This window comes from Diaphorina citri, unplaced genomic scaffold (assembly GCF_000475195.1).
Source record: "Diaphorina citri unplaced genomic scaffold, Diaci psyllid genome assembly version 1.1 scaffold2835, whole genome shotgun sequence".
Lineage (NCBI taxonomy): Eukaryota > Metazoa > Arthropoda > Insecta > Hemiptera > Psyllidae > Diaphorina > Diaphorina citri.
The window spans coordinates 10,791-20,315 of record NW_007380252.1 but is presented as its reverse complement, the minus strand read 5'-3'; the positions used below and the strand labels follow the sequence as shown (position 1 = coordinate 20,315).

Here is a 9,525-nt window from a genome sequence, read left to right as displayed (position 1 = left end):
ACATTATTCTGAATAGATGAGGTTCGTTCTCGGAATTTCCTATTATTCTGTCTTTCTTCTTCGCTTTCGGGACGATAAAACCTCAAAGAAGAAAGAGGACGAGGAGATAAAAGGAGGAGGAGGAGAAGAAGAAGAAGAAGAAGAAGAAGAAGAAGACGAAGACGACAACAAAGCCTACCTCTTTTGAAAGCCTGATGGCGTAGGAGAGAGAGAGAGGAGGAGAAAAAGACGTTAGAAAAAGAGGGAGAGAGAAATAGCAGGAAGTGAAACAGACATACAAGGATTAAAACTAAAATATAAGAGAATAAAGAAGGAAAGAAATAGAGAGAGAGAGAGCATTTCATTTTCCAAGTTAAAAACTAAAAAGATAAGAAACTTTACACCTTCCTGCTCTCTCTCTCCTTTCTCTTTACATATCTCTTTCTTTCTCTATGTAGTATATTATCTCTATCTTTTTCTTTTCCCCCCTCTCTCCTTCTTTCAACCTTTTCTCTCAGACTCCCCCTCTTCCATCTCTCTTCTTCTTCTTCTTCCTCTTCCATCTTCCATCTCTCTTCTTCTCCCTTTATTTAACATTGTCTATCTCATTTCCTCTGCATTCATCTCGATTTCAAAAGATGTCGTGCGAGAGAGAGAGAGAGAGAGAGAGAGAGAGAGAGAGAGAGAGCGAGAAATGGAGAGACGGAAAACAAGGGAGAGAGAGGAAGGGAAAGAGAGAGAAAGGGGGAACGTGACATAAAAAAAAGAGAGAGAGACGAAGTTAAGAAAGGAGAGAGAGAGACGAAGTTAAGAAAGGAGAGAGAGAGACGAAGTTAAGAAAGGAGAGAGAGAGAAGGAAAGAGGGGGGGGAGAAAGAGAGGGGAGAGAGAGGAGCGCTATGAATTCTATAGAAAAGGTTAAATTAGGGGTAAAATGACACTAATTGAAAAAGTCCCTAGTTTCTAGCTTTTTCCCCCTCTCTATCATCCGTTTTCCCTCCCCTCTCCCCCCCTCTAGTTTCTTTTCCTTCCCCTCTACCCCTTTCCCATCAGTTTTGCATCGAGCGATGCAAGTTGAAAGTTTCAACTCGATTATTTTTCCTTTTATTTATTTTTTATTCGAATGGTTTTGCAAAGTCCATGAAATAGAAATAGAGGATATGCATTTGGGTGATTATCATGAATGAAAGGTCGATTCCTATGTAAACAGTAGTGTTATGGCCTTCGTTAGATTATGATAATTTTACACTAGTGGACTGTATCACAGAAAGGAGATGTCCGTGCATTGTGATAGTCCAAGCCCATTTTCAAGAGAAACAATTAAAAGACACAAAATAATGGAACATGCAAAGGCTTACCTGCAGTAATCTTCTTTTATTGAACATAATAAAATTTCCTAATCTTACCCACACGTAACCAAGGAGGAAAAGGAGAGAGTGTTACGTCCCTATAAGCTACGCGAACGCAAAACCCTTGAAGTTTTGTCTTTTCAGTAGGTACTTTTATTTACAACAAATTGAGGGGAAAATGCCTCGGCCGCACGACTTTTGACGGTTAAATGTTCACCAAAAGGCTTCTCAAAGTAAAAGGTTTATGATAGGTTCTAGACGAACTTCACCAAAAAATTGACACTATACTAGACGCATAGGTAAAATTCACAGAGACAAAAGACACAGGAGCGTTGTTCACTCTTGGTAATCGAAATCAGAACTTTATGATAGGTTCTAGGCGAACTTCACAAAATTTGACACTACACTAGACGTATAGGTAAGATTCACCGAAGCAAAGGACACAAGAGCGCTATTGACTCGTTGGTAACCACAAGAGAACTGAAGCTGTATCGCCTGTTGACGTTTCACCAGGCTCAAGCGGTACGAAATTTTGGTTTGATTCTACAAGTTTCGAGCGTGTCGGGTTAACCCATTCTGGATTAACCCTTATGGTCGTTTGGCCTCGACAATTCCCCCCCACCTTGAAAGGGTTAACTTTCAAAGATAGAAAAATTAATAAAGCAGTCAATGCAGACATGTTACATCCCAGCCAGGCTAAGCCTCAGTCTCAACCTACAGAACAAAATTGGATATCATGTCCCGAAACCAACACAAGAATTCTGATATTGCAAACAAATGTAATGAACAAAAAATTCAATTGAAAAATAGCAAAATATTGCAAAACCATTCACCAATTAACAAAATTGCAAAATGTAAAAAGAAGAATTGAAAGAATGCAAAATGCAAAATAGGAAATTTTATGTACACTATACACGAAAGACAGCACTCCTGTGAGACACTTGCAACTATTGAGAAATGGGACACACTTTGACACAATAGGTCTTTTGTAAGACCCTGTTTTGGTTTTGACGCATACAACGCGATCAATACACATCAGCACCAGGATAGACCCCGAGTGATTAAACCTTACATGCCACATCAATGGCGGCGCGAGATCGTCCTTCACTAACACAACCTGTCCTACGTGAACAGGATTCTGATCTGTATTCCACTTAGAACGAACCTGAAGATTATGAAGATACTCCTGACTCCATCTTTTCCAGTAAGTCTGGACTAGCTGATCCAACAACTGATACCTACGTAGACCACTGCTTGGTCTGTTCACCATATCTACAGCTGGGATATAATCCAAAGGATTAGAATGCAGAAAATGTGCAGGTGTAAGAACTTGCACATCATTTGGATCAGAACTCAAGGGACATAAAGGCCTTGAGTTAAGCAAACACTCAACTTGAGTCAACACTGTATAGAGCTCTTCATAAGTTAGGACTTGTGTCCCAATTACCTTCAATAGATGTTGTTTCACCATTCGAATATTGCCTTCCCATAGTCCTCCCATGTGAGGGCTCAGAGGGGGAAGGAACGACCATTTTATTCTACGTCTTTGTAACTCACCAGAGAGAGAATCATTGAAACTTTGAGATTCCAACAAGTTGTAGATCTCGTCCAATTGATTTCTAGCACCGAGAAAGTTTTTTCCACCATCGGAGTACATAACACTTACCGCGCCGCGCCTCGCTAGGAAGCGTTTGAACGCGGCCATAAATGCGTCCGTAGATAAGTCTGCAGCTAACTCTAAATGAATAGCTTTTGTACACAGACACACAAATATGCAAATATATGCCTTCTGAGAGATAACACCACGTCGCTTACCCATGGTCACATTGATGAACCCTGTATAATCGGTGCCTGTGTGCAGAAAGGGTTTGGATTCATTCACACGAGCTTTAGGTAGCTCACCCATCAAGGCACTAGACGCCTCGGGTTTGAATTTGAAGCAATGATTACATTTTCGCACACGTTGACGAACCACATTTCTACCGCCTAAGATCCAATATTTTTGTCTGAGTACACTGAGTAACAAGTGGGGCCCTGTATGAAGATTTATCCTGTGATAATATTCAATAAGAAGAGTGGTAACATGATGCTTACTGGGAAGCAATACAGGGTGTTTCTGTTCATACCCCAGGGAAGAATTGCTCAACCTACCCCCCACCAAAACCATACCATTGTGAAGAAAAGGGTTCAATTTTTGAATGGATGGAGAGCACACTTTATTACCTTTCAGATTATCAATTTCCTTGGCAAAGCATTCTTGTTGAACAGCTTTGAGTAACCTGGTTTCGGCTTCTTGCATGTCACAAGTTGTAATACGTACCCTACCATCTCTAGGAGGTAACAGTTTCAAAATCTCAACACATACACAATGGCATGTAGAAGTCTGAGCCAAGAGGAATGTCTCTTAGCTAATTCAAGCAACACATTAGGCTCAGGTTGAACGGTCACAAAAGCCCTTTTCTTTTCTTCCCTATCCACATCTTCACTGATACTAGACGTATCAAGATCTAGAGGCCACTCACTTACAGGGTGTTTCAACCAGTCTGGACCTGTTGTCCAGGTAGAATACTCGACCAATTGACTTGGCAACATACCTCTACTTACACAATCACTGATGTTTTCCTTACCAGCGATATGATATGGTATGCACTAAGGCAAGAAAAACACAACCTTTTCTGTGCCACACAATCATGCCTATTTGTTACAGACATGCTGAGGAATTTTTCACACCTGTACACTGGGTGTCTATCTGACTTCTGACACACTGGACACAACACTGGCTTTTCATTTGACATGAAAGCATGCTATATAGCACAGGCATATGCTTTTTCACTAGCGTCCCCAAACCCAACCAGAGTTACGTCACTGTCGAGATACACATCGATATGTCTATTGAAAGACATATTAGACAAGAGTGATAACTCTTGTTGAAACACATTCCACACGTCTTGTATATGAGCAGGAGGTGTAGAGTCCCACCCTATATTCTCTTGCCACAAATATTTGATAAGCAACTTGGCGTATAAAGTCACAGGTGCTATGAGGCCCAAGACATCAAAAATACTAGCTGTTAGTTTGAGCACATTTCGTTTGGTACACACTGTAGTTTTGATATTTACCTCAAACGAAAAGGAATCCGTTACAGGGTGCCACATAAGACCCAACACTTTCAAGGACGAGTCGTCCCACTTGAGACAGCTTTCAAGTTTGTCTTCGTCTGGTATTCTACTCAATAACGTGCTAGAATTAGATGCCCACTTAGACAGTTGGAACCCACCTGTTTTGAACATAGCCACTAGTTGTGACTGAAGTTCGCACGCTTCACTTTCACTAGACACAGAAGAACAAATGTCATCCATGTAGCTATCCACTTGCACTCTCTCACTAGCTAAGGGATAGTTATCACGTTCCATATTTGCTAACTCCTTCACACATCTCAAGGCAAGATATGGGGAGCAGGCTAAACCAAAGTACGAAATTTTGGTTTGATTCTACAAGTTTCGAGCGTGTCGGGTTAACCCATTCTGGATTAACCCTTATGGTCGTTCGGCCTCGACTTTATTTATCTCACTTCCTCCTCTCTCTCTCTCTCTCTCTCTCTCTCTCTCTCTATCTCTCTTGTTCTCTCTTCCTTACTCTTTCACTACCATTTTTGTACTTTGCTTTGCTCTCTCTATCTCTCTCTCGATTTACCTCTCTTTTTCTGTTTTCTTTCTTTTTCTGTCTGCTTCCTCTTTTTCTTTGTCTACGTCTTGTCATTTCTTTGATACTTCTTTTCCCCTGTCCTTCTCATTCTCGTCCTTGTTCTTGTCCTTTTCTTCTTTCTCTCTCTCCTCCTACTCCTCTTCTCTCTCTCTCTCTCTTGTCTCAATTAAGATGCATGTAATATTTCATTCTTTTTTCTTAACCTTTAAAAATACGTCTTCTTTTAACAAGCACAACAGCATACTTTTTTAAGCATACTCGAACAACAAGTTAAAGCAAGACAGAGTCTGTTAACTGGTACAATGAAAAATGTAAAGAAGAAATAGGAGGAGGAAGAAGAAGAAGAAGAAGAAGAAGAGAAAGAGGTGGAGTAGGAGAAGGAAAAGAAGAAGAGGGGGAGGAGGAGAAGAAAAGAAGAAGAAGAAGAAGAAGAAGAAGAAGAAGAAGAAGAAGAAGATGAAGAAGAAAATAATCAACTTGTTGTTAATGATGATGACATTGTTCAAGACTTGTATACAGTGAGTACATTACAATTAGTATTAGTACATTAGGAAGATTCTTCAGCTACATATTGCTAGGTTCTACATACAGGGTGCGCCAGAAAAACACTGACAACGGCTCAGGAAAATCAAAAAAGATTTTCCTTGTTATGTCCGATTTTTACGTTACGAAACACGCGGTTTTTGTCCGAAGAAATTTTGGAGCACAAGTTTCCATCTTTCCGGAAAACTTGCGCTTTATTCAAGGATCACAAGAGAGAGAGAGAGAGAGAGAGAGAGAGAGAGAGAGAGAGAGAGAGAGAGAGAGAGCGAGAAATGGAGAGAGATGGAAAACAAGGGAGAGAGAGGAAGGGAAAAAGATCGAAAAAGAGAGAGAAAAGGGAAGTGATATATAAGAAAGCGATAGAGAGGGAGAGAGAGAAAAGGGGAAAGAAGGAAAGAGAGAGAGAAAGAGAGGGGAGAGAGAGGAGCGCTATGAATTCTATAGAAAAGGTTAAATTAGGAGTAAAATGACACTAATTGAAAAAGTCCCTAGTTTCTAGCTTTTTCCCCCTCTTTATCATCTGTTTTCCCTCCCCTCTTCTCCCTTCTAGTTTCTCTTCCTTCCCCTCTCGCCCTTTCCCATTAGTTTTCCATCGAGCGAAGCAAGCTCAGAGTTTTAACTCGATTATTTTTCCTTTTATTTATTTTTTATTCGAATGGTTTTGCAAAGTCCATGAAATAGAAATAGAGGATATGCATTTGGGTGATTGCCATGAATGAAAGGTCGATTTCTAAGTAAAAAGTAGTGAAAAAAGCTAAATCTGAAGTCAAAACTCCTCAACAAAGGCCTTGTGTGGAAAAAAAAGTAACTTTAAAAGGTGGGAAATTCAATTTTTAATTTTCGTTCTAAAGCAAAAGTTCAAACAGTAGTGACGTCAAGATACAAGAAATGAGCAGAAACGGAAGCGCACAAACACATTACACCAGCGTTGCCTGCCAATAAAAATAATAATGAAAATAAATAATTATGTAAATAAATAAGCAGAAGCAGAAGAGTGTCATTATGGAAAAATGGAGTTCAAAGAAATGCATTTCCCCAGTTTATTACCTATTTATAAGGTACATAGGTACGTGATATTAAAAAAAAAAAAACATACCTAATAAATGCTTCATTTATTTTATATATATTTTTTTTGAGAGAGAGAGAGAATTTTCTCATCAACTAAGTAAATTGCTAGGTTCTACATATAATAGCACAATGTATTAGGAAAGTACATTCTCTTCCTCTTCTTCTTCTTCTTCTTCTTCTTCTTCTTCTTCTTCGACTTTTCCCATGTGCAGATGGGGTCGGCGGGCGTCTGTCGTGGGCCTCTCAATCATCTTTAGAGTGATCGCTTGAGGCCTGGTTTTGGCTAAACAAAATTTTCCGAGTGGGATGCCCTTCGCACTCAACCTTCGCTATTGATATAGCATAGGGAAATTTGGGCTAGTCTACTCCCTGTTTATAGTCCCCTAGCTAGACGCTGATCTACTCTCTGTTTATAGCCCCTCAGCCAGACTATTAATGCAGTACATTCTACATCCATTTTAGTACATTCTTTCTTAAGAAGACGGATTGTATTTTTATCAGTAGCAAGTAATTATAGTACAACTACACAGTGTTCTCAAACAAAATAGGGTTCCCATGTCCTCAATAGAAAGTATTGAGAACTGTGTGCTCCCAGCTCCCAGCAATCTTCATGTTGTTGAAAAACTAGGAGAAAATTTAACCTCTGGCACTGTCTGTTGCGGACTGAGCTACTAACAATCTTGTTAAAGAAGAGAACTCAAATTCTTCGAAGAAGAAGAAGGAGAATACGAAGAAGAAGAAAAAGGAGAAGAAGGAGGAGGGAAAGATAAAGGAAGAGGAGGAGAAGGAGAAGAAAAAAGAGAAGGAGACAAAGAAGAAGAGGAAACAGGAGAAGGAGGAAGAGAAGAAGAAAAAGAATTAGGAGGAGAAGAAGGAGGAGAAGAAGAAGGATGAGGAGAAGAAGAAGGAGGATGAGGATAAAAACAAGGTTGTCCTTAGTCTTGTTTATTTTCAGAGGAAATCCTCGATGACAAAACACGAGGAAATTGAAATCTCTCTCCTCCTCTTTCTTCTTTCTCATCTCTTCCCTTTGTTTTTCTCTATCTCTCTCCTTCCTTTGGTTCTTTTATATTCTTTTCTATTATCTTTCTCCTTCCTCTCTCTTTCTTTTTTTCTTCCTCTCTCTCTTTTCTCCTTCCTCTGTCCTATTTCACCTTCTTTCCTCTCCTTCTTCTACGCTGTCTTTCTTTCTTTCTATTACCTTCTGTTTTTTTCTCTTTTTTCTCTCTATTCCTTTCCCTTACCTTCAGATTCTCCTTCTTTCTATTACCTTCTCTCTCTCTCTCTCTTTCACACTCATCAGATTTATTTCTCTCCCTTTCTCTTTTTCTATTTATCCTTCTCTCTTTTCCTTCTCCCAGACTTTCTTTCTATCATTACCTTTTTTTCTTCTTCTCCTTCTTCTTCTTCTCTTTCTTCCACACATATCACACTCGTTTCTTTATCTCTCTCTCTCTCTCCCTTTGTTTCTCTCTCTTTCTCTCTTATATATTACACCCACTTATTACATTCTATCTTCATTTCTATCACTTTCTAATCTTCTCTTTTCTCTCTCTCTCTCTGACACACATCACAATTGTTTCTTTCTTTTCTCTCTCTCTCTCATACATTACACCCAATTATTTCAATCTATCTCTATTTCTATCACTTTCTAATCTTTTCTTTTCTCTCTCTCTCTCTCTGACACACATCACAATCGTTTCTTTCTTTTTTTTCTCTCTCTCTCTCTCTCTCTCTCTCTCTCTCTCTCTCTCTCTCTCTCTCTCTCATTTATTTCCCTCCAAATCATTTCTGGAAAAGAGATTTTTTTCTAAGAAAACGATAGAAGAAGAGAGAAAGAGAAGAAGAGTAATTGCAAAATTTGCAGAAATTTATATAAATTGAAAACGAGAGAGAGAATGAAAGAGAGAGAGAGAGAAAAATAAGTTTCCAGATATTACTGGAAGGCTTTTAGCAAGAAAAAAGAAGAGAGAAAGATACCGGAAAGAGAGAGAAGGAGAAAGGAAGGAGAGGAAGAGAGGAAGAGAGAATGAGAAAACTGGAAAAAAAGAAGTAGGTAAATAAATGTAGGTATTGTATATCTATTTACTATGTAGGTAAATAAATGTAGGTATTGTATACCTATTTACCTACTTACTTAGCTATCTAAAGGTACGTATAAATTTGATGTAGGTAGCTGTTGAAATTCTAAATTAAAAACTATTTCCTTTTCTCTACGTCTTTACTTTCTATTACCTACTTTCTACTATGTTATGTTATCTTTAGCACTGGATACCTTGCAAGTTGGTTTTATCCCGACTCGGAGTTTGGTGTACTTTATAGACTTTCTCAAGGGAAACTGAGTGTAGTAGTTGTTGTTATTGCTGTTTTTGGAGAGATAGCAAAAACAGTTATAGACCCCTTCAAAAACATACCTTATTGCTTATTGTACCCTCAGAAAGAAGCATTGAAGTGAATATCAGAGCAAAATGCAATAGGATAGGCAAGAAAAGTCGTACGAGGTTCACACCAGATTTTTCGCAGATATAAAAAATGTACAATGTACCTACATGTTTTATTTTTACTTCTGTATAATAGATAAGTCTATAGCTAATAGAAAGTCGTGTGATGTTCACACCAGATATTTTTCCCCCCTGTCTCTCTCATTCTCCTATTTTCTCCAATCTTCTCATTTCCTCTCTCTCTATCTCTTCTCTCTCGCTCTTTCTTTCTCTCTCTCCCATCTCTCTTTCTCTCCCCCCTTTCTCTCTCTCCCCCCTTTCTCTCTCTCTCAGTTCTACCATCATTTATTTCGTCCTCATCTTCTCTTGATGTTTATTTTGATGTTTTTCTAAATTTTTCTTTCTTTTTACTCTTTTTCTTTTTCCTTTCCCGGACATTTC

At 38.8% G+C, this 9,525-nt stretch overlaps 1 protein-coding gene across 1 annotated transcript; it reads right to left on the bottom strand.

Moving 5' to 3' along the window:
• Positions 1 to 2,301: 2,301 nt before the first annotated feature.
• On the bottom strand, positions 2,302 to 3,960 carry LOC113471704 (the record flags this gene model as incomplete). The annotated part of the gene is given in 1 exon segment (XM_026831062.1): positions 2,302 to 3,960. A coding segment is annotated over 1 exon segment (1,325 nt), but the record flags the coding sequence as incomplete, so codon positions are not given.
• Between the last annotated feature and the right edge of the window lie 5,565 nt (positions 3,961 to 9,525).